Genomic DNA, 26,916 nt, shown 5'->3' on the forward strand with positions numbered 1-26,916 from the left:
CTTTCAGTGCAGTTAGAATTTATTCATACTTGTTCATACACAACTTTGATTTATATATGGTAAACAAAAGCATATCCTTTAATAACTTTTTGTAACCTCTCAAATGCAATCTAGATTATTTAAACTGAATGGAAGTCTACACATATAGAATAAGAATAATTATATCAGTTTTAGTTGAAGAACTTCTTCAGGAAAGACCTTTATAGACATTTATAGAACATACAGAATGTCTGTTGTAAGATTAGCACAAGAGAGATGGAGAAAAAAAACTCCAACAGTTAGCAAACTAGCACAATTTGTCCTGAAATGTTTGTTTAATGTTGCAGTGTTTTGGATCTTTTGCTTTTCTAATCCATGTCAAGTTTTAATGACAACTTTATTAATAGAATCATTAGCTTACAGTCCTCATTTCTCAGTATCAAATGCTTTCATTACCCACAAGACACTTGTTTTTAATGTGCCAAGAATAATAGGCCCCGGTTTATGACTGAGTACTTCTGAATCAAGAAAAATAGTCAAAGCAAGCTCATTGAATTTTACACTGAATGCAAGAATTACCCTGGATAGGGAAGTAGCAGGGATTTAAACACAGATCTTTAAAGTGTGTTCTAAATGTGTATATGAGTATGTAAACTAACAAATTGTCCTGTTATAATTTATATACTCTGTGTGTCTGTAGAAAATAAACTAATGTGCCCTTAGAATAGCATCCTTTATAAAACTCACTCCAGCTGCATACAGGTGTTGTTCATTCAGCCGTAAACAAAAGATCTTTATTGTTTCAACTATTTTGGCCATCTCTGCTACTGTGCAGACAGAATACTAAAACGCATATATGATTTATAAAGTCTGGAAAAGGCTAAGAATTTTATTATTTAAATCTTATCTTAAATTCTGTCATAATTCTATTTGCACAATTGAGTCGTGTATCATTACTCAGGATTCATGTTTACTTGTCTGTTTTCTTAGAAGAATCCTGTCAGCTAGAAAACTGCATATTAACTAATGAATGTCATCTCACCCACTTAAGAAGATGAAAATTAAACCTATGTATCTATTCATTTAAAATAACTCCCCCACCCCCAAAACACCCTCTGTCTTCACATGTGAATATTTTGCTGAAATTTTATGAAAAGATGTCAAAAAAGCTTGTTGAAACTTTTCCTTGAATGGCAAATAAACATTACATGCAAAGAAGAATTAAAAAATGTAGACTACAAGATAAGAGAAAGAATTAAAAAAATAATGGGGAAGAAGATGTAAAGTAACTGAAAAATAGCTGCTGAGTATGTTCTTAATTTTTATTTATTCTTAGTGATTCTTACCTCTAGTTATTCTATAGGTATGTAGGTCTATAAATATATTCTGAAATTATTTTCATTCATTCAGACTATATGTCAAATTTTTTAGTTCCATTTTTCATACTTCAAAAGCAATTTATTTTGAATTTTTAAAATCACCTCTGGAAAGAAACCAAGAACAAAATTCCTAAGAAAATAGGAAACCATGATTAAAGAAGTTTTGTAAGTTTACCAAAATTTTTGTATTATATATTTTACAGGGGCTCTTCATAAAGAATATATATTCAAATAAGGAAAAATGTTATATTATTAGTATACACATGTATTTTTATAACAACTTTTATTTATTGATAATATCTATGCCTCACCTTCACAGTCAAAAAAAAAAAAAAAGCCATTTCTAGTATGATAAACATAATCAACTGCAATGTGCCTGATTTCAAATAAAAGCCCAGTAATGGAAAAGACAAAGTCTTAGCTGAGCAAAGGATAGTGTAGGAGAAGAAAAAAAGGAGTATCATTATTATTATCAGAGAAGAAGGGACAGACTAGATGAAACTTCAACTGCATTTCAAATATAAAAAGTGTAGTGAAGGATAAAATGAATTAAAAGACATTTAATGAGCAGGAAGCAGGAACTGGTACGGTTAGAAGATTTTTTTTTTTCCTCAGGTTACAGAGGAAGGGAAAGCTGCAAGATTAATGTAGACTCAACAAAGTGTGTTCTCAGTATATGTAAAATAAAGAATTGATTTTATCTTTGTTGAATCCTGTGTGACATTTCAGTGACTCATGATTTTCTTGAAAACAAGATGTGCCTTACTACCCCATTAAGCATTATAGTTTATGCCTTTTTATAAAATCTGCATGTCTATTACTATAGGACTAAACTTCTCAAACTAGTATTGAAATGTACATAGTGACTGTACCAGGTCAGTCTGCAGGTTATATTCTTCACTTGAGACAGATACGGCAAGATTTTCAATCTGTCATTTGATGAAAAAAATCAATTGCTTTTTACACTAAGCAGTATTTTAAATGAGCTCACATTTTAATGTCATCCCCAGGCAAAAAAAAAAAAAAAAAAAAAAAAAAAGACATAATTCCTCATCCAACATTTACTTAATGCTTAAAATGCAAAATTATTTACAATGCAGGAAATATTTATCCATATAAAGCAGAGGGTTTTTTTCACAACATTGCAATTAGCTTTCACTGTCTTGTTTGCTTTTATGAACGTGGCATTATTTATTTCTTATTTGTTAACCTTCATTAACATCTTTTTAATTTTCTAATCAAGAGTATGATTAAATTTATAGCAATTAGAGAATTTAGTATGGGAATACTTACTAAATTTGAGAAATCAGATAAGACATCTCCTTGCAAATCCATGAAGAGTTTATAAAAGCAAGTAACAGGGACCCAGCATTATGTATGTATTAAATTCTCAGCAACTGAACAACCCCATGGAAGCCAATGGAGCTACACATAGATTTAAACATGTGATGCAATACCTAGAAGGATAAGGGTCTAAGAAAGCAGAAAATTGGCTTTAATACCATTCTCCTTAAGAAGGAGGCAAGTGGGTCTCATACCGTTGAAGTCAAGTCAATGGAAAACATGTTAAGGGCTTTCTAACAGGCCAAGCAGACCAAACAGGAACTGCCTGCTGACGCATCTATATTTTATTGTTCTGATCGAAAGGGAAAAAAAAAGGCTTATTTTCCTCTTTTAAAATGTAATTAATTAAGCTTTTTTCTTGGATTATCCCAACTCCCAATCAGGTAGCACAATTAGTTCTTTCAGCTTTCAACAAGATAAGAAAAAAATTGAATTTTTCTTGCCATCACTCGCTAGTGAGAAGGGCAGTGATTGTCTCAGATCTGTAAGCAGAGTGTAGTGGAAATAATGACACAGTAGAAGAAACATAAATTGCAATTCTGTTTTCCTGGACACAACTCATCTTACAGGCCTCTTCCTCTCTATATGGACCTAAATGGCTGCTTAAACTCAGTGAAGATCTAAAGACAGCTGTCTGTATGCTCTCTCTCTCTGGAATCTTAAGGAAAGATTCTATATTTCATCTTGATGCCAGCAGAAGTATTAATGAGCAATCAGATGCATATACATCCTCAGTCATATACTACTTAAAAGACTTAAAGATATATAAAAGCCTTATAATACTTTTAATATAAAAGCCTTATAATACTTTAAAGCATTATATAAAACTTCACAAAAAACCTTATTATTATTTAAAAACATATTAATGACACATTCAATAATAATAAATAAAATATTATTAAATACTTTATTAAAACATTATATAATAATAAAGAGCATCATAAGAGTAGTTTGTCATATGAAACAAATACCACTTCACACATTCTCTTTATATTCTGAAAATCCTGCAACACACTGCAAAATGGTGACTTTGATATTGATGGTGTAACCTGTCACAGAAAGGATTACTTCAGTTCTAAGGGAGCCACACATCCAAAGTACTGCACAGTGTCATTATTCAGCAACAGAACAAATCTTGATTTGAAGCAAGAACTGTCAACCTTCCTAACAACAGGGAATAGTGTCACCAGTTGAAAGATGCAAAACAAGGTGATCTCTGCAGTTCACAGTATGTTGTTTCATAGTGCAGATTGCATGAAAAACTTCAAATGTGTTACAACAGGGAAACCCTAATCTCCATTTTATGTAAAATGAGACGGAGACATCATTTGAACTGAAGTAAGTATGGATAAGGAGAAGGAGAAAGCCTCTGCAATACAGTGAAGCCACACTCTTAATTTTACAGAAAACAGGTCCTACAGGGAACCTGACAAATTTTCTGCAAATGCCTATCAAGAAACTACCAAAAAGGTAGTTGTGATTCTTTCATGATAGCCATATATGCATGGCTAAAATTCTACTAGCTGAATACAACTAAAATTACAAGTTGGTTCCATCTTAAATGCTCTTACTCCTGTTCTTTCAACACAATCTTGCTGTGGGTAAAATTACGACTTTATTCTAGATCCATATGTGATATTTTTGCTTTTGGCCCTTTAGAAATGTCAGACATAAGTAAAAGGCCCATGAAGATCTTCCCCGTACCTAGAGGATACACACTCATTTTGTGTTTCAGCCCAGTCACTCTAACTCTATTTGAAATAGTCCTCTCAAACCCTTTCCCACTGATTCACAAAAGTGCTGAGAGTACCTACACTGTAATTTGGTAATCCCATATTCTTGTTAGGCTGCATCAGCAGCTCTAGATGAAGGGCTCCAGTGACTTATTTAGTGCCCCAAAGTGCTCTCAAACTCTATGCCTTTATCTCTTCTCCTGTTGCAATATTGACTTCTGAAAGGTGAGTTTGAAAACACATGAACAATGGTAAAAGTGCATGTAGCAGTGCTGCCACAGTGAAGGCACTCCTGCCAAAAGATGATACTTGCTGTATCATGCAAACTCCCTCATATCCATGCAGAACAGGACCATAGATAGTGTTGTAAGTATTTGATATACACTTTAATAAGACCACCCATCCTAGAATACAGAGATGGAGTCAAAGCAATGGCAAACCAATTTGTACCACCTGTATTTCCTGCACCATTAAATATATATATATATTAGAACAGCAAAGCAGACAGAAGTATGTGCAATGTAATATACTCCCATAATAGCATTACAGAAAGGAAATGTGTGTAAATAAAGGCCAATGGAAAAAAAAAAAAAAGAAAAAATAGGCTTTTTATAATTAAGTTTGGAAAGGCAATTAAGGCTTCATCAGAAAGAGAAATGCAAGTAGGCTGTTTCACAGAACTATGCAGAAGAACATATTTTCACACCAGCAGGCATGACTCTGTAGGAAGGATGGGGCAGGTGTTAGAGGAATTGGATGAGAAGCAAAGCAAATGAAGATAGATGAATGTTTGAAAAGCTTTTAAAATGTTTGGAATTTGAATGGGAGTCAGTGGAAAAGTATGAGCATCACACTGCCATTGCCATAGTGGTATTTAATGAATTTTAGTGGTAGTTACGGGTGTTTGTGAAAAGCAGGAAGCAACATTTGACAAAGGCTGGACTCAGAAATCAGTTTCTTAAGATGGTATGGTCCAGGAAAGAGGCAAAGAAGTCTCAGTCCTAAGGGTATGTATGAGAAATGAAACAACAGCTCTGGTGAAAATTTGGCTATGACAGAAGAAATATGTGAAAAATAATTAAGTTCAGGGTCAGGGTGAACACTGATATTCTGGTATCATACAAGGACAAATGTTGAATCAGAAAGGATGCGGGGCTGCTAGACCCTCTTGCCAAACAGAAACAATTTTTCTTTGTTATGTTTATTTGAAGGAGACTAAGACAATGCAAAAATCTAAAGCAGATTACTAGAGAAGGATGTAGATATTCAACTCCATCAAGCATTGTCTTGTGAGACACATAAGGATAAAAAGAGGAAAAAACCCACAACATATATTCATTACTGTGGGATTAGAAGGCTATAAGCCTAATATGAATAAATATACAGGCGTCCAGTTGATAAACATACAAAATGCACTTTTTATTATTAAGATATCTGTCTTAATTTTGAAAACAAGAAAATTAGTTTCCACAGTTATATATGTCATGATGAAGAGGAAAAAGATTAATTGTATCTTCCATGTTTAATTTTCTGATGAACTTACCCAGGTGTGAGATGAATAGTTTCTTATTTTAATGTGTTGTTTTCTATGGGCCAGAACTAGTCTAAATAGCAATGATTATGTTCTTATTAGTTAGATGTTTTGAACAAGAATAAGAACTGATGAATACCACATGAAAGGCCTCCCTTCACCAGTAAAAAGTTCATTTATACTGTACTCATGAAAGTTCCAAACTTAAAAAACACAAATGTCACTTTGAAGTTAATTTTAAGCATTTAAGGTGCAAAATAAAAATGGAGTATTTTAGTTCCATCATTTTCCATTAGTGAAAAAAAAAAACCAACAACACTTCTCAAGCAGTCCAAGTGATAGTCTTTTTTTATGAGTTCTACCAATAATATTCCACAGTGGGTCCAGTAAATTCAGATAGGCATCTTTAGAAAACCTTGCAAAGCCTTCCTTCTTGCAGTTCCAGGTGAATGGAAGTTCTAGGAGGGATTTCAGTAAAGCTATTGATTTTATGTGGAAGATAAGCCAATACATGGTAGTATTGAAGGGTAGCAATATAAAATTTCAAAGTAAGTAGAAAGGCAGGGAACCAGGTAACAGAGAAAGACATACTTATCTATAAAGTTAATTGTAATAGTTCAAACCAATCTCACACCTCCAACTGGGTAAAATAAAGTGATGGTTAATAGACAATAAAACAACTGAAATTATACTGTACTGCTTACAGCACTCTCTGCTTAAAGCAATATAGAACTACCTCTTTCCCAGTGAAGCAACAGAGATAATATACCTTAAACTTCTCTAAGCATAATGGAGATGCATTGCAGCAGACTAGTACATCACAAGGACTCCTCATCCTCTCTCGTTTTGGTTTTGGCCAAATGATCAGTCCTTTACACACCAGTTATGTGGAGACTTGTATAATTCTTATTTGGGGAGAAGTATTTGGCATCCCAGGAGCACTAGGAAGACAGAAAAATTCTTACAAAATAGTCTACTTCCCTTCAACCCATTCAGGTATCGCTATTCTTCCCTAATTTTAACCAGTAGTAGAAAGTTAATTACCAGAGAGAAAGGGTTTGGAACTCTGAACAAACCTCATTTATGTATAAACTAATTTCAAATTTCCTCAGTGAAAATAACAGAGAATATAGGCCAAATAGCTTTCTTCAACAATTTTCCCTTAAATTAGATTAGCAAATCCAAGAAAAGAATTCAGGGGTCCTAACTGGAATGCACTGTCAGAACTTTAAGGTTTTACATGCTAATACAAGGAAAGATGAAACTTTCAGTGAGATGCTCTCAATTTTTAGTTCTGATAAACCCACTGAAGTTCAGTAAAGCTAGAATCTTAACTCCCTGCTGTATATGACTCAAAGCTTTGTACTCAAACATCTTGGTGAAAGTCTTTTCATTACTCTACCAATAAAATTGTCAGCTAAAATCAGAATTTTTAGATTTATGTCATTGAGACTTTATGCAAACATAGGCTTCCTATCACACATATCCTTTTTTCTGCTGATTAATGAGGATATCATATGATTGGGTAGACTGTGATACAGCAATGCTTTCCTTTGGACATGGAAAACAGCAGAAATTGTCCACATAAATTCTTCCTCTGGGGGTTCAAAATTAAATTATACAGGCTGCAAATAGTCCCTACAGCTGGTCAGAGATTCAGAAAATTGTCTCCTCCACAATCTTACTCTTTCACACTTAACCATTAAGTAACTTCCCACCCTCTGCACACCCATGAGGCATATTCTACTCTATGCGTTTAAAATACTGAATGAGATTAACACAGCCACAAGACACATACATGATATTCACTCTGTAGTAGTGATGTTTTTCTCCTCTCTGACTGGAGGAAAGTGTAAGGACAGGAGGCATGAACATTCTGGTCCCAACCAGCTATTGCTGTTGGAGTCAGTTCTCAGTGAGACACAAGAATTCCTCTCCTTTCCTCACTCCTTTCTATTTCACTTCTGTGCTCATTTGCCTTTTCTCATACTCAAATTAGTCCTAGGTCTCTGGCTGGGACTGGCAGAGCTCAGCTTCAGATGGCTCCTTCTGTTTGCTGGCCACCCCACCACTGCAGCTTGGACAGCTGTGCAAATCTGACCCTGGGTAGCCAAAGTTTATAACTCAGTGTTTTAAAGTCAGCTATCCCTTAAACAGTTCCTCAGAGTTCTTCTGAAGCACTAGAATGGCAAATAGGAAATTCACTTTTAAAAAGGCTAATCTGGTATAACTGTGAAAAACACACACTCAAAGCTCATATCACACTTAGGTGAGAAATAAATGGCAAACCTAGGACAGGTCAAAAGCACAGTTAGTGAGCATCATCTTGTGGCTGATGTCACATTATTCTCCACACAGGGATCTGGTGGATAAGGGAAGAAAAATCCCGGTACGTGTACAGAATATGAACATACACTGCCCAAGTTCTTTTCCTATAGATTTCAGAAGCCATACTATGCTGACTAGTCCACAACAGCTGTGCATGCTTCTCTCTCCAAAAATGGGTTAACTCTGCAAAGATCAGCATTAACTCCCACACACATTTCTGCTGGAAATCTATCAGGTTGCTAGGGTAGCATGCTGTGCATAAAGGCTGCTCCCTGGCTGTGTACGCTCCCCGCAGGCACACGAAGCCCTAATTATGAGGTATATATACAGAAGAGTTTCTGTGGGCTCAGGAGAAGCGTTAACAAATACACTACTTCCTTTGCTGAATTACAGACCCTTTGAAGCATTTTTCTACTCCTTTGCTTATGCTTGTATCACCATATGGGAGGCTGTTTCAAACTTCACATTTATCATTCTGACCAAAAATATTACCTAATTTCTTTCTCTTACTCTTTAATTTCATTTTAAAATTCAAAGTAACCAATCCGGAATAGCAAGCAATAAACTAAAAACTGAAAGGGGATGATACTGCAATGTGACAGCAGGACTGCACTTGCCCCATTTCCTTACCAATTTAGATGTTAATGAGACTTTTTTTCTTTTGCAAAGTCATTTAAACACTATATAAGGAATCAGAAAACACCTCTTCATTTTTGGTCACATACTTTTGTTATAAAACTTTATGTATGTATGCACATATGTATTTATTTATCAGTGCTTTTTTTTTCTTTTTCATTGTCGCCTGATGGGGAGTAGAGGGTAGTTTCTTTCTTCCCTTCAAATTGTGTTCCACTGTTCCTGCTCTACCTATGTTAAATCTTCTTTGCTTCCTACTTCCCAAAAACCTCCTAATTTCTTGAAGTCCAGCATTACGCTATTAAGGGTGAGCACAGGGATGACTTAAGTGTCCTTACAGGCTAACCAGTACATCTGCAGTTAAGTGCAAAGAAAGAGTGGCTGAGGAACTGTCTACTGCTGGCTGCCAAGGGCTTCTGTGCTATTTCCATAGCTATCCCTGCTGCTCCAGAAGGAAAATGATGAGAGTGAGATTCTTCTGTATCACTACACTAGCACAGAAATCTAATTGCCAAACACTTTGAAAGTCTATATATGCCAACATTGACAATATTCTGCATTTCTTAAATATTCAACTATTCAACCATGCAGCTTTCTAGAATATAAGAGCTGAGAAACAGAACAGAACAATCCTGGCACTGAAAAAAAGTCATAGGTGAATTTCTTGAACAGCAGAGAGGCACAGAGGAATTACCCTTTGATATACAGTATAAATCCTTTCCATATCCACACAGGTTAAAAATGCTAGTTGTCATATTTGTTTCATAGCTTATCATCTTTGTTTTCTTTATGCTTAAGATGCCCTCAACGTATATCCTCACAAGTATAGCTAAATTGGAATAAGAAGGTTGGAAAGATTTATAATGTTGCCAGAGCTGTCATATGGGCTATGAACAGGGAATGTTTCATCGTAAGGACTATGAAAGTATTCTGCTTACTATTTCTTTTAAAATAGACCTCCCTTTTTTTTACAAAAAAATTTAAACTACAAATATAAGTTCTTTTGAAACTCAAAAGGTAAATTATTCATAACAATTAGAACAGCTGCTTTGTCTCTGTATTGTGGGTGGAAATCATAGACAAACATAACAAACATTGGTAGAATTAAGTCTGAAACATTTGCAGAATTTGTATCCATGAGTTTTCCTTTTCTTACACCTAGCTTATGTAAAATAAGCCCTCCTTAGTTCCTTTCTGCTGTTTTCCTGTACTCATATCTAGGTTCATAATGAAAGGGCTTCATCTCTTTATGCTTCACACATCACCTTGTGTGTAACAGGGGAATAATTTTTTAAGGTTTGCCAGGCTGCAATTCTTCCCCCAAAAGACATGAAAGACAATAAGATCTAAGCAAAACTTTAAGTCAGGTTCCGCTACTATTTTTACTTCCTTGATAAACACAGAAACTATAATATTAAGAATGGTATTTTTTAAACCTGTACATTGACCGCTGCATGTCTCTCTTATTTTAGCCAAATGCCTACCCCATAACAATTATGATGTTGTAAGTATTTGGTTAAGTTTTGCAGTTCTTTCATTATGAGTTTCAGCAGGCAATCTTCACCAAAAAAAACTACCCTAAACCAGCAACTTTGGGACACAACCCAAAATACATAGTTGTTCTCTGAACACCTAAAATTGTGCTGGCCCATTCAAGGAAACAAAAAAAAGGCAACCATTCTGAGATCATTTATACAAAAAATACCCAATCATTCTGCTGATGGGGGAACTCCTCAGGGAAGAGGAATACTTCTCATATTTAGAGGATGAAGCCCCTATATGGATCAGGGACCAGGAATAGTTCAGGATTAAAAATATTAACAGACTAAAGATTGCCTGCCTTGGCAATACCAAAAAGACAATAGTATTTCTAGCTCCAGCCAAGTGAGGACACTAAGTGATTGGAAAGAGACAGGAAGGCAGGTCGTAAAACTATACAGAAGATTTTGTCCCCAAGCATCTCCCCAGACAAACAACTTGCTTAAAACTTCTGTTTCTATCTCAGAATAAATAAATTGTACCAAAATGTAACAATCTCTTAATCATTCTATTCAAGTTTTGTTATCTCTTAACAGCACTGTAAGACTACAACCGTACTGCCCTCTTGCAATGTACAGCATTAACAGTGATCAACAGCAATGAATTCCAGTTTTGTGCTCACTTCAGGACATCTATTATCTTATATTTTTAATTTAACACATATTAAAAATGATACTACGTAAAAATGAAGCAGTGCCAAGTTTCTAGGGTAAAATGTAAAACTCACTTTCTAAACTTGATCTTTTGTGCTTAGTTTTAAGTCTTCATTTTGTTGTGATTGTTTTTTTGCCAGAGGATAGGGTCTTTCCAAATTCCCCTCTCAGGCATGGATGTAAGTGGAATATTTATGTGAAGGATTTCATCTTTTATTTTGAATCAACTAAGTTTCTTTCAACATCAGCTGCTTAAGAGAGATTATTATTTTGTGCTGGATTCAAGTTTGAGAATTGGAGCTTATTTACATAGAGACAAAAATGTTCCCTTTTAGAGAACCATGTGTTGGGTTTTGTTCATTATTTATATTTTTCTCCACCTATCTTCCTTTAGCATTACAGTGAGCAGCCCTGTTTCAAGATATCAGCTGTCTCATCCACCTTCTTTGTATTACTCCATTGCAGTGTTCTCTACATATACAGAAGCAAAAATCTCAATCAGAAAAATCCAAAACTGTCTCCAATAGGGGAGTTTAGTGAATGAAGAAAAAACTCTAGGGGGACAAATATAGGGAGAAACTAACCGCTGCTTTTTAAATTTTCTTTCACATAAAACCAAGTGGAAGCTAATTTGCCCTGGGCATTTTTCTTTAGTCACGGTGTCGAGAACATATTCTTGTCCATTTATATTCATCAGACCTAAATCTGGAAACTGCTGTCATGTCGACAAAGAACCAGAGACAGAATCCAATTCCTGTGTTGCTCCTGTGTATGATAATGTGATCTCCATGACTGGAAATTTTCTCAGTGTCCTTGTATGAGGTGAAGATGGTATCAATCTGAGTGAGATTAGCAATGTCCATTTACTTTCCTGCCCAGACATGAGACAGAATGGACTAAAAAGCTAGAAAGCACCACAGTCCTCAAAGAACAGATGTCTCTTTTGAAATAACTCCTGGCTTTATATTAGGAGTTAACCAAATATTTTCTGCTGCCTCTCAAATTTAGATATAAAACTGTTAAAAACCTTTATCCATTACTTATCACAGAGTAAACCAGCGATGCAAGCAGAGCACATCATTAGAATGAAATGCATTGACTGCTTGCAGAAGGAATTCTGTTCTCACAGATATCTACTGGGGCTCCAAAAGAGGCCTTTTTCATCAATTTGGGGACTTTATGTAAGCTATTTTGTGAAACACCATTGGCTCGTCATTCCATAAATTTTGCAAGTTGAAGCAAAACAAACTGTATGTGCTTTATGTTTTCTGCCCTTTCTGTTCACCAAGAAAGCAGGAACTTCCTAAAAAACTTTGAGCATGGACCACCTCTAGACTTCAAAGTGTTTTTTGGATGACCTGACATTCACATTATCACAGTCATATTAGAGAACATTACAAAGATAACACAGCTCTGAAAAAAAAGTTGGAATATTATACCCTCATCCAGTGTGAAGACTGCAGCTTGTCAATCACTGACACAGTCACAGGACGCCAGAATGGTAGCACAGAATGAAGGATGTTTTCAGGAGCATTAATGAAGTTCACTGGATATGGGAGATGATTAAAAAAAATCAGTGTCCTGCTGGCTTCTTACACTAACTCCTCTTAAATGTGACAGAAAGCTCAACTTTTCCATACATGTCTCAGATTTTACATTAGTCTCTGTGTTCCTTGGGTTTGTCATCACTCTCCTATAGGCATTTTGACTGCAGTTTATGATTTGCTCTAAAGGGCTTTACATGTTTATTTACTGAATTGGTATATAAATGAACGGAACATCAAAGTGAATGACTGAATACTAAATAAATCAAAAGCACAGTTTCACAAACACTTAAAGTGGAAAAGTACTGCATTTACAAAACTGTCAAATTCATTATTCAATGTATTTACTTTCCTAATACTGATCCCAGACTCTGCAAAGGCAAGACTATCACTAGCCCAAAAAAGAAAGATAGAACATTACAAACTGCTTTGTTTTTCCTGCAAGACGTTACAGTCAGGGATAGGTTAAGCTACACAGGACTACGCTTTTCTTTGCCACAAAGGCAGGTAGTCAGAGATGACAGACCTGTACAAAGCTGTACAAAAAGGGAGCTTAACCACAGGGAGATTAAATTTTCACCAAAAGCATTCCCAGGGAAGAATACTTCCCCATGGAGAAACAGGAAAACAAAGAAAAAACTGTTATCCCAAGAACTTGCCACTGTAGGTAAAAATCCCACAAGCTAAACCTAAAGCACTGAACGTTTAACTGTGAATAAACTTTTTACCAAGTGAATGACTACATTTCATGGGAATAATTAAGATGATAACATAACATGAAAGAAATTAATGATAAATATGGTGATAAAAGAAAAAACAGAGATTACAAAGTTTATAGTTACACAATCCAAAAAGTCCAACCAAGCAGGGAGGAAGATAAGAACCTGATTCAGAAATGTGGCATGAAGAATGCAATGGTCACAGAGAAAAGGGATGACTAATAAGAAAACAAAGTAAAAAAGAACAGAGGTTTTAATAAAATGGTAACAAAATTCCAAATTAAAATTCTAATTCCAGTGAGGATATTTGGACATCATTTAATTCTTATGATTTATGTTTTCCTCAGTAGAACTACAGCATTGAGACACTGTGGGTTTTATATTAATAGAAAATTATAAATGCCACTGCACTCAGTAACACCGACTTTCTCTTTCATCAGCTAGTGGTCTGGTGCTAATCAGATGATGAAATCAAGGAGAGGGAATTGGTAAACCAGCTAAAGAAAGCATTTCTAATATGATTTAAGACAATAACAACAAAAACAGAAATAAAGGAGCTTTCTCATTTTGTTTTAGTTCACTCCTATCTATAAATGTGATTTCATTTACACCTATGAAAAGTGTGTATAAAATCCTTATATAATACTTATACTAACCATAATTTATCCCCTCTCAAAGGGATAAATTACAGCACAATCCAAACACAGTGGAAAGATAAGATCTCTTTTTTTTATGTCCTCCCCTGTATTTTTACAACAGGAAATATACATGCACACATTATGAGAAATCAATATTTTTACTCCCTTCCACTCCATCAGTCAAATAGCAAAATCACCAGAAAAGGGCACCACATCCTACTGTTTGTGATTTGAATTGACTGAATGAGAGTTTGACAAGCCTAAAAGGCCAGCAAAAGACACACAGAATCTCCCTCATTAGATTTTGCACAACAGTGACTACAGAGAGCTATGAATGCACAGTACTATGAATAATAAAACATCTGTGAATTACATAATGTCACTAAGTACGTTCCAAATGGTATGCATATATTAACCCACAAATACAGGCTGGTACTTATTTAATACAAAATCAGCAAAAAAAAATGGTGTTTCTCAAAGGCCCTGGAAGTCCATTATACTATCCAAATCTCACATATTACTCTAAGAAATGTGATGCTATTGTTATACTACAATAAAAAATAGTCACATCAACAGCTCTTAGTGACAGGTAGCGATATCTTAGGGAAATTCACCAACTTTAATGACACAGTTTAAGTAAATATAATTTCTTCTTGTATGTTCAACTACCTAGAGTCTACAAAGAACAAAAATGAATATGAGGAAGTTTTATATATGTTAAGACTCAATATTTTCACAACACTTCATATTACCATTGAAATGCACAGTCAAACTACTAACACAGAGCACCCTCTGACAATCAGAAAAGTCCTTCTCTGTATCACTGCAGACTGCACACAGCTTGATTGGAACCCTCTGTTTTAGAAGTGCCCCCCCACCCTGGTGATAAATTATTTTAGGATTTGCATGCTTGCTGTTAGTTTTAATGAATGATGTTTCGCTTTTTCATTGCTGAAGCCAGGCTTCTTTTTAAGCAGCTATAGTAGTCTTGTGACAGTGTAATACAGAAATGGATCAGTAATTATAAAGGGGAGTCAAAATTATGATTACTCTACTGTGTATTCTTCTTAATGACTAGTTCAGAAACAGGAACATAGAACTACTGTTTCAAACACAAGTCTGAAACCCCTAGAGAGTTAAATGAATGTTAAACGAAAAAAAAAATCACCTTTCTTCTGTCTCTCTGAAATTATCTACTCTTTCAATTAGTAGAAACATATCACTTAAGAAAAATACAAAGCATCTGTTATTATTCTATTATAGGTCGATACTATTACATAGAAAAGTCTTTAAAAAGTAGTAGCACACTGTTTATCCTCATCTAGTCATACTTAGCATCAGACAGTTTGCCAGTTTACCACACTGAGACCTGATCCAAAACCCACTGAAGTCACTGAGACACTTTTTTCTTTTACTTTCTTGAGTCAGAAGTAGGCTACTAAAAAGGTAAATGCTGTTCACCCTTTCATTCCAGTACGCAGCACTCCAAGCCCATCTCACAACTGCCACCTCTGATGTTGTAACCTCCATGGTAAGTTAGCGTAGGAGAGGTTTATCCAGTACAAGAACTGAGGCTATAGAACTTATGAAATTAACAGATGGCCCCAGACTAAGTGTATATAAAGGAGATTTTAATTTTTAATGAAAATAATTTGAGATTGGGTATGTAACCAAAACTCAGGTATGTATTTGATCTTATCCCAGAAATAATTCAGGACAGATCATCCAGGTTACCATATGGACTGTATTTCATTCCTCCTATTAAAAGTAGATTACAGAAGGACTAAAGCTACTTATGATATTTCAAGCTTACCAGTATTAATTTGAATAAGATAATAGATGACGGAAGCATGATTGGCAGCCATTGCAGCTACACAAAGTACAAATCTCTTCAGCAGAATTTCAATGGTTTGTAAGACTGAGTATCAAAATATCTAGTAATAATTTCATCTTCCATTTTTTTTAATATAGTAATATTTCTTCAGGTATCACTATTCACCATATTTTTCCTACAAAAAATTTTGCACTATTTATATTCTGTCCTAAAATAAAATCCAGTATTGCAAAGAAGTATTATGAAAATTTGGAAGTGTACACTGAGGTATTAGACATGTGCAACATTAAAAAGTCTGTTGATGTGCAAAAACTGTGAAATGCACACAGTTGAGTTACGAATTCAGTATCAGGTGCCAGCCATTGACATCCATGTCTGGGGACTGGAATTCCAATTGTCTTTTCTTTCCTGGTTATGGCATGTAGGGAAGCAGCCGCCGCAGCTGTACAGGCCCTGAGAGGCAGATACACAACCCAGAGAGATGATACAGATGTCTAGAACCTTCCCACCTGCCACCTGGCTGAATTCACACTGGTTTTTGCAAGATGTGGATAACCATCTGTACATCTGTCTAGTACTGACACTTAAGGGTCATATTTTTTAGAGTTAATCACTGGAGTAAGTTAGAGTGAGCATTTTTGAAAATTCAACCCTATTTCCTACATGCACTATAATAGCTATTGCAATTCTCTCTTGGTGCAGTCCCACATTGCCGGAATACCAGAGACTCAGCAGAGTCAGTACCTAGTGCAGTATAAGAGAAAATTTTAACTATATTTCCAATAAATTAGACAAAAATGAAATAGTTACATTTTAAGGACAATTCTCTGCCTTTTTTTTTTTCCCACCATAGTAATGAGAAAAAATCAGTATTCTGAAAATGGCAAAGCTGAAATTATTACACCAGAGATCAAGATTCTGATTTTTTAACTTCAACATACAAAAGCACTACACATATGCAGGTGAGGAGTGTCCCAAAACTCTATAATAGTAGGGCCTCAATCAGCAAATTCCCATTGACATTCACAAATCTTGAACAGTATTTGCTTAAGCAATCCTCATCATATCCTGTAATGTAAGATGTTTTATATCTATTTAATACACCAGACAGTTAAGGCACAGAAAGCTAAGGTGACTTCTTTCACCCCACAAAAGCATGTCAGTGTCATCAGCAAGAATGCAATGCAAGATCCCCAATTCCCACTTCCCAGTTCTATGTGTTTATTGCAATAAGCTACAAATTCAGTCAAAGGTACTACAAACAAATTAATATAAAAATCACGCTAACAACATGTATAAAATCAGTATATATTTGTCAAAGGTCATCCTACTAGAAATAACTTTTTGAGTTAAATCAAAATCTGTCTGGTGCTGCTCACTGACAGTTCTAATTTCAGTGAGAATGATTCAAAGCAATGTGCAGAAGGCTTCATGGAAGTGCTCCACAACACAATACAAAATGAAATTGTGTTATATTTAAAATCTAATGCTATACTTAGAAACTAAATCTACTTTTTAAATGGGAGATTAAAATTTAAAATACAGTTTATTAGTATTGAACCTATGTTTTTACCTCTTTGTTATTTCAATATTAATGCCAGAAATTGACACCATCAACATGAGAAAACTAAAGGAAAACTAGAGACTGCTCCAAGTGAGTTTATTTTTTTTTTAGCTCCCTGCATACACTTCAAGTTCTTTGGGAATGCTCTGATGTCTGTACATAATACAGGCACAAGCTTTACTCAATAGCTATGATCAGATTCATAAAAATATCCAAACAGATTATCTCTGAAAGACAACAAACCAAACTCAATGGGTAACCAGCAATTATCAACTCCTTATCACTGCAAGATGCTTATACCAACTTCACATACTTTTAAGCATCTGAAACACGAGGTGAGCATGGCATGATGTTACAACATGACATAAATTTTACAGACACATGTAACTGTACTATTTGCATTCTCCTTTCACTGTCCTCTCTACACTACAAACCCTTCATCATGCATAGGAAACACCTGACTAATTGCACCAGGAAATCCACTCTTTTTATTCCACAATGCTGCCTATAGCTGCTTCTTTCAGACTCCCTGGAGCTTTAATTCACAAGTTTCTAATGCCCTCCACGGGGAGCATTTCAAAATGAGGGATGGAAGCAGGATGAAGGCGAACAAGAAAAACACTGAGTCTCCTACAGGTTGTCTAGTTTCCTCTTTTATAATGTAGGCTCCTCAGGACAAATCTTATGTATAGCTGTGTCACTGCCAGCACTGAGTGTATAATCAATGGTTTCACAATACTATCGAATTAATTGCTTCCATACTATGTCTTTTTTCAAATTTGTTGAAAGTCTTTACCAACTAACAATGTCAATACGTTCACAATTCACAGTCAGGAAATACTCGACTAAAAACAAACATGCTATCTATATTTGAAACCAACATAAAATAATAAGTTTCATTTGCTTCCCTAATATGATATTTTAGGAAAAAAGGTAACCTATAAAATATTTTTTTTCTTAAATGCAGCATGGTTAAATCTAAAGCATTCTTTGACGAAAGTGCACTGAAGTGTATATACAGAACTGTCCCATATACATAATGATGAAAATTAATATCTGTTTCAAACAATTTGGCCAGGAGGCAGTTTATAGATGTTAAGCAAAAAAGGATTTGCTTTGAAAACCAGTTCTTCCAGCTTCAGTGAAACAGAGGACATTAAAGTATTTCTACAATATCATACTGCCCTTTACAGATATTTCTATGGATCTCATCACCATACCTTATAAACATTTCACAAAACAAAATGGATCTCATCACCATACCTTATAAACATTTCACAAAACAAAATGGATCAAACAATTTTCTCTGATTGAGATATTGAAAATGTATTCTCTGTTTTCACAGGTGTGGCCCCAAAGAGGTGGGTACTAGTGGCAGACCTGGGAATGAACACTGAATCTCCTGGTTTCTAGCCCTGCAACAGCTAATACAAGTCTAGCTTTCTGCCCCTCTGTAGAAATGGCATTGTGAGGTTAGTAAAGTCAAATACATCTTCTATCATTAGATGTATGCTAAAGCAAACCAAGTGAGATGAGACATTTCTACTTAAACTTGTTCCATGTTAACTAACATTAAACTTAAATGCAGAAATGTTTTGAGCTTGAACACATTTAAAGTTCCTCTGAGATCAAGTGTCTCTGTAGTCTCAGGGAGAGAGACACCAAAAACGGTTTCATCCTAAGTATTAGAAAACCAACTCAGGCTGACATGAATGGGCACCCAGAGATGCCTACTTCTCACCATAAAATCTCTCAATTGTGAAACTATACAGATAGCTTAGATGAGACACCACGCTTTACATAATCATAATCCACTTGTTAAAATCATGCATGTGTAACGTGCTAACTCCTTTCTTAGAGGTGGAAGCTGAGACTGGGGCAAGTCAGCTAGAGTTATCTTTACTCCCTGTGTGCTTCTACCATTCTCACAACACAGGGGTGGATAACAGAGGTAAATCGTCATTCTTCTAGCAGTAAAAAGGAAAAGCAGATGAACATTTATGATCTAGAACTATGCCCACACAGTCTTCTGAGGTTACTTAGTCTATATACCACTCTTGCTCATATTTGCTAAAATAAAATTGCTCTAAACAGTATTCAAGAAGTGATATATTTTTCCAGAAACAATAATTGTATGTGTACAGTTTCACAGTTTAAAGAAAGGTTATTTTGTGTCAAAAGCAAATTTAAAGTCCTGCTACTTTCCTGAATAGGAACTCTGCAAAAAGTAACATAAACAGATAACTAAGCCTGATAAGATAGGCTACAGAGCATAATTAGGTTTACTGAAATACTTCAGAACATTTTTCTCTGTCATATTTCTCAAAGATAATATATAAATAAATATAGTATTAATATGTGTAAATAATAAATAATAGAACTCTTTTGGAAATTGGCTTGGTTGGCACTTGCTATTCAAAATGGTGCTACTGGGCTAAACTGAGGCTGTTTAAACATGAGAAGTAATCTGATTTGGAAGAAAATTAATTTTAAACTAGATCTGAAAACATTAATGCCTTCCTTGAATTCCATGCTGAAGACTACTGAGGGCTCTATTGTAACTGCCAGGGGACATAATGAACAATTTTTTTTCCCATTAGCATCATAACTCACTTAGAAAGGGCAACAAACTGCTTTCCTCTGATAGCTAGCTCTGATGCCATTTCTAGGAACTACAGATCAAAGGAAAACTCACTGCCGAAATAGTAATCTACCGGGGTATGATAAAGACTAGTAATTTGATTGTGGTTTCTTGATATTTTGACACATATTCTAACTAAAACAAATAGCTGAATTTCAAACAATGAAAGTGTGTAGGCATGTTCATGGTGTTAGAAAGGGTTATTTAAGGAATTCATGACATATTACACTCAATGTAGATTCTTGCAAAATATTGAGAGCAGTATAGAAGCTGGAACACCATTTTACATAATTATAGTTTTCCCTAAATGTAATGTCAAAAGTCACATGTAATGTCTGCCAGCACAACAGATTAATTTTTTTCCCCAATGCAGAGGGAGTTTATCTTGAGTTTGTAAGCAGGCATAATAAGTATACGTTGGAAATCTAAATGTAGCCACTGCATTTGAGCATACAAAGCTATCTTTTACCAGCTCAGCAAAATTCAGTCAACTTAATGACTCTGAAAAAGGGAAATGAGTAATGGGTTAAAGTATGGATTATCACACCAGACTTTTTAAATGGTGAGTGGGCAAATCCAAGCCTCTGTGCTTATAGGCCTAAATGAAGCTTGCAGAAAGAGTAAGGACAGAGGTTTTTAATAAGCCTGAGAAATCTCAAGTGAAGATTTTAAACTGTTTAATGAACATTTGCAAAAACAATTTATTTAAATTAAATTACATTGTTCACCCTGAGACTAAAATGTAGCCTAGGTGGTGGAAGTTTACTTAATTTAATCCTTTAGTTTAGGTTTGACGGATAGGTTAGCAAGTTGAGTACTACTGAGAAGACCACATCTACTTCTCCATCTATATTTAAATTTGCAATTGGCATCAGTGAGAGTGCCTCTACAAACTGTGACAGTACACAGTCCCCAGAAGTATAACCATTAAGAAGAGAAAAGAGATCTTGTGCCACACAGTTTCATTTCCCACTGCCACTTCCTATATTATTTCTACTAATAATTTATCTAACTTGTGTTTTAACTAGCTCAAGCAATTGCGTATCTCAACTTCCCTGATAGTTTGCTACTGACATATCTTGTTCTTTAATGGTCTTGTATAAAACAAACATGAAAACAAAGCGATACTAAAAGAAGAGTTGTCTTTACTCATACAAGCAGTCTCACTGGGTTTATTTGGCCTGTTCATATGAGTAAGGCAAGTCAGATTTGGCTTTAAAAGCTTTAACTTAGGCTCATAAAAGGTAGGAAAATGAGAGGCATATGGATGTACTTTTTTTTCTCATCCATGCGGGACAATGGCAAACAGAAAGTGGAATGTCACTTGTCACGAATAGGCTTTCACTCCCTCATTCTGACAGAAAAAAAGACATTGCCCAACAATGAAGCAGCCATAGGAGGCAAAGAGGAAAGAAATATTTGAAAAAAGCTATATCACCACTTGTAATTCTGAAACTCCCAGTGTCTTGCAAGTTGATGTCACACAAGAAAAAATCCTTCATTTGGTCTCCTACAGTTTTGCTGACCTTTCCCCATTGGTGTTGTAGCAGAAGGCAATATAAAAGTGCTTTTATTCTATACAAATCACTTGGCTGTTAACTCTGTGAAATCTGAAAATTACAGTAATTGCACAATATTTTTCAAGGGTCCTCTCTTGGTAATTGCTTCTGACCAGAAAATTAAATATAGAAAAATGAAATTGCAATGAACACAGAAGACACAATTTTGATTTCATTCCCAGTTGCAGAATAATTTTATTGAAATAAAGAGTTGCTGTATCTGAGATAAGAACCTGACCAGAGGTCCTTAACATTTCTCTTTACACTTTCCAGGTTAAACTGTTTTTTTCTTACTAAGACAATGTCTATATTCAGAAAAAGGCTGAAAATTTCACATATATATTTGCACACTTAATGCATTTATTTGTGCAAAATGTTACATGTTAAATATTTTTTGTCATTTTTTCTCATCTTTATGTAAGCTTCGCAACTGCTCTGCACTCATGAAATATGGTCAGTGGGTTGCAGGTATTTCATATGCCATTTCTAACCATCTATTGAATTAAAGGAAAGGGTTAGAAAATGCAGAAGAAACAATCTGTATGCCGATTTTTCTAACAAAGCTGTTGGTACTAACTTTTATGGTTTCTTTGATATTCCTAAACAATGCATCCCAATGGAGAAAAAATGTTTTTCTTGATCTCTTTTGCATCTTTTTCCTTCTCATTCCTGTATGTCTTAACTTTAGTTTCCTTTCTCTACATATTTTATCAATTTCCATAGGTTTCCTTTTTGCAGAATTATTAAAGGTCTCAATGTGTTCTCCTTTCAATGAGTTCCAGGCTAGCAACCAAGGTTAAATAAACAAAGTACATGTAGAAAACCTGAATCAATTCAAAAATGAAAGAATTGATTTTTTTATTTTAATTTTGTTCATTGATTTTGTTCACAGAAAACAAAATCAATATAGTAGCAGTATACAGACTTTGAAGTTTAATAACATATCTCAGTACAATAAAGAGGTCAAAGCCCCTACTGTATCATAAATTCCTCCACTTGGAACTAATTACTACAAGTGGAAAAAAGTGGCAGACTACCAGTTTTGAAAGGATAAACACAAAGGGTGAGCTAATTCAGACATAAATGCATGACAACCAGGAGAGAAAAAGTGTTTTTCAGCATTGTTGTTCATACAGTTGAAAAGCCATATTATGAAGGAAGGCAAGTGATAATATACACTTTAGTTACAAATATAACACAGTTTCCTCCCCCAGTTATGCCAGCTTTACATCAGAAACTTGAATGGGATGAAGTTATGCTTTACTCATAAGAAAAAGAGCTTGTTGAAAAATTATTAATACTTAAAATATCCTCTTTTGTTTTTCCTTATGATGAAAATGAAGGATATGAATGAATAAATTATTTAGGAGAAAATATTCAACCTTTCCTTTCTCTAAATCATAAGTTCATATACTATATAGTGTAATATCCAAATATACATATAAAATAAATATAAAAATTGGTATATGTATATAAAAAATTGGAGTTGGCACTATAGTCTTTGTCTTTATATGATGTATATAGCTTAATAATGGCTGCAGAGTCAGAGGTTTTCCCTACATGTGGTTTTGATATTGGCAATTGTACAGTCCTTGGCCCAATTATTCTAGAGTGCTCTAGCCAAGTGAATTAACTTGTGTTTAACAACCAAACTGCATGTGTATACATGCGAGTGACTGTTGATTTCCCTATTCACTGGTAGAATAATTTAGCATGTTTTGGTTTCTTCTCTCTATCTACCTCAGTCTCCTTGTAGAGCTATTTTTCTCAGCAAAATCTGAAGGACCCAAGACTGCTTCCCCTAATTCCTCTCCCCGACTCTGTCTCCTGTCCCGAAGTAGTATGAAGACTTTCAAATACTAAAACTATATCTGGGTTTCCAGAAATTCAGTCCTGAAGTATGAAATTTTTTCTTTGTTTTTCTAGCACATCATCAGGGTTGTTCATTTTTGTCAGCAAACCACAAATACTTCCTTGATTCAAATACTAAAAATTCAATCTTGTTCACACTCATCTCCCAGTTACTAATTGAAGCAATCATCTAATCAAATTTCAGTCCTTTCAAAGATGGAACAAAGCAGAAAATGGTGAGGTTTTTCATCCTATTCATACTCTTAAATTAGATGGTATTTGATCCTGTTCCTCCACTTATGACCATTTCTGCTTTCCAAAGCTTTCTCACATACCATTTGTTTTTCTGGTTTGGATTCTTGACTCTGTTTAATATCTCTCCAAATGCATCCAAAATGTAATCTGAATCTCTTGTTTTCAGTGTTTTTTAAAATGATTTATAATGTTTTTTCATTTTTCTTTCTTTTTTTTTAAATAGCTTTGCTTTCAAGATCTACTTAGTTCTGCAGTAACCCTGCCCCCTGGGAATCAATTTCTTAACATGAGAGTAAAGAGAGTTCATGTATTTTGTGATCCAACATCCCTTAGAGTTGGAGTTTCATTTCATAAATAATTCACTTACGAGCACATACATTCATTTTACATGATTCCTCAATGTGGCCAGGGTGCTGCGTAGTCTGCACTGTATCCACCTACAAAAAATACAAAAATATATGTCTCCTTACCGGGATGTGAGTAGGGTTTGGCTAACCTAATTGTGTATAATGGATCTTACAAGTGAGCAAAAAGATTCCTCTTCTCTCCCTTAGGTCCAAACATACTCCATAAAATAACTGTTTGGCAGTGAAAACAGTTAGAATAGTGTTATGTATTGTTTAAGAAAAAGAAGAAATTAAGTGAACTATGTCCAGGAACAGGATGGTTTTAAATCATAGAGAAGTTGTAGTGATTTATATGTTCTTCCTTTTCTTACCTATACTTACTGCAAACAGAGTAAAAAATAATATAAATGTTTCAGGTATCTGTGACAAGCATAACTTTTCTCTGTGAAGTGATGGGATAAATAGTGCAGTAAGTCACTAATAATATCAGATAGTTGAAAGAAGCAAAGAATAGGAATTTCATAAGAAAACAAACACGCAACTCTTCTTCCCCTCATCCACCTCACACTCCCCCACCAAAAAAAAGAGGAGTGAGCAAGCCAGATTTGGAGGACAATATACAGTATACAATGACAATTCTATGAACATCTAAGTTATTCAAAATGCCAGGCATCAACTATTATGCTACAAGGTGGACATAAAGAAAATGGAGAACTAGCGGAAAACATGCTTCCTTTGAATCACTTTGATCCATACATTTATGAAGGAAACAAGGCACTAGAGAGACATGCACGTCTAGTGATAAACAATGAAGGTTTCTGTCCAGTGTATTCTTCAAAAACAACTCTTAAGATATCACTCAGAAATGGGTCATCTACACAAAAAAACATTAACCCGTTATGTGGTGGTTACATAACATGTTTGGTTGGCATTCACTAGACAGTCTTTTCAGCTTTTCCAGTATTTTTGTATTATTAATAATTTATATTTATTTTACATCACTCACTACTAAGTCCTTATTTTCCAACATTTTAATGAATCACTTCTTCTAATCTATTACACATACGCAAAGTTAAAACCAAATTACACAAGTGTAGGATAGCAATGTCAAACATCTCTACAAAGCAGCTTTTGCTCTATGAACATAATCCATAAAAGACTCCCAAATGTCCTCAAATAAGTAACGTCTGTTCCTCAATCTAAATATGATCTTCTTACAGGAAGCCATCTGGGACAAGCAAGCAAAACATTCTGCTTTGGTTGCAGAAGAAATATATTTACGCCTTAGTAAAATTCTTCATCATCATCAATCCAATTATATGCAAATCTCTTTGTTCAGTTTCCACTGTCTTAGCTTGACTAAAGGACAAAAATGCTAAATTGGCCAAAAAAGTTTTATAGAAATATAGGTAATGCACTTACATATCTATCTATCTGTCTGTCTTGATTGTTCTATCTGTCTATTAATCTATCTATGATCTACCTATCATTTAAGTACACTGAGTACCTCAAAGTTTCTAACTTCCAAGTTATTCAAATTTATATAAAAAAATAAATTTTGCTAACTTTAAGGAGAATGCATTCACTGGAATAGTAGACTTGCCCAGTATGTAATCAATAGAGATTTGTTAACATGTATTTTAAATATCTTTCTCCAAGATACAAACACAATTTTGAGCATTCGGTGCATTCATAAGATATTTCTGAGGTCAAGAAGGTTCATAAATGTAACAGAATTTTTCTATAATTAGAGCTCTCTTCCATGACAGATACTTATGCTTTTTTTTCAGTTAACAAATCAAATCATAAATCAATGCAAGAGAAAAGCTAAAACAAGCAAAAACAATTACCTGACACATACTAGACAAAGTGTTAAAACTTTTTATCAAAAATGCAATATATTGTATCCTCACAAATTCAAATAATCATGACGGTCTCTAGTGTGTGTGTCTATATTACCTGCTGATGCAGTTTAAAAAGGGAAGGATAACAGTGCAATTTGTTGTGCCTCTCTATGTTGCATCTTAATGAGCAATAAAGTTTGTACCACTTGCCAATCTTAGGCATACACTGTGCAGGCATAGAGAGCAAACTGATGGAGGACCTTGCATCTGCATTGCAAGTGCTATGCACCACATGACACCCTGAAGACAATGCTGGAAGGAAGACGATGCTTCAAAAGGATCAGTGGTGCACTAAAATATGTAAAGCAGGACTCCAAATACAGACTCAAGTCAAATTCACACCCAAAAAAACCCTTCTTGTGCTCTGTATCATTAATGTGGATGCATCCGTACATAATGATAGAAAAAAAATAGAAAATTATCTTTTCTCCTTCTCTAAATTTCTGTGAAATGAGCTGCTGTTTTCCTCATTTTTCTATGGCAGTTGAAGAATCTTACTAATTTCCAGGAAATTTATATTACTGTCTTGTTCTTCCTCACATTTCCTGGCATGAAAATGCACATACACCAATGAGTTAAATGAAGAACTGAGAGTCACTACGTCAGTTTTCAGGAGCAAGATGCTTGCAGTTCTACTCTAATCCAGTTCATAATACTGAAATACAGGTCTGGAAGTTTCTTATTACGTACTGAGTCCAGTTTCTGTTTATCATAGGCATAATCTTACTTATTTCCTTGATAGGTTAGAATTTTCTTGCATTAATATTTCAATAGGAAATCTGTTCCACAATTTCAATGATGCAGTATATAAAAATTATTGTAATAACAACCCCAAATTTATTCCTGGGTATTTATACCTGTTTCTTCTTTTTCCTTAACTTACATATTCATTGCCATTGCAAAGTGAACTTTTAGTATTATTGATATATATTTGTTAC

General features: G+C 34.7%; 1 protein-coding gene across 3 annotated transcripts in view; it reads right to left on the reverse strand.

The window, feature by feature from the left end:
• Positions 1–26,916, reverse strand: part of PCDH7 (protocadherin 7) — a gene marked incomplete at both ends in the record, with an annotated part of 283,334 nt that overhangs the window by 204,688 nt on the left and 51,730 nt on the right. Inside the window, one exon of one of the 3 annotated variants that reach the window (XM_082315016.1) lies at positions 24,123–24,164. The exons of 1 other annotated variant lie outside the window; for it this stretch is intronic. In XM_082315016.1, coding sequence (XP_082171142.1) covers positions 24,123–24,164 — 42 coding nt within the window. Of the gene's footprint in view, positions 1–24,104; positions 24,165–26,916 lie in introns of all 3 variants that reach the window. One more of the 3 variants, XM_082315015.1, reaches the window with a different exon arrangement.

The sequence above is a fragment of the Platalea leucorodia genome (assembly GCF_965183815.1).
Source record: "Platalea leucorodia genome assembly, chromosome: 6".
In the NCBI taxonomy this organism is placed as follows: Eukaryota; Metazoa; Chordata; class Aves; order Pelecaniformes; family Threskiornithidae; genus Platalea; species Platalea leucorodia.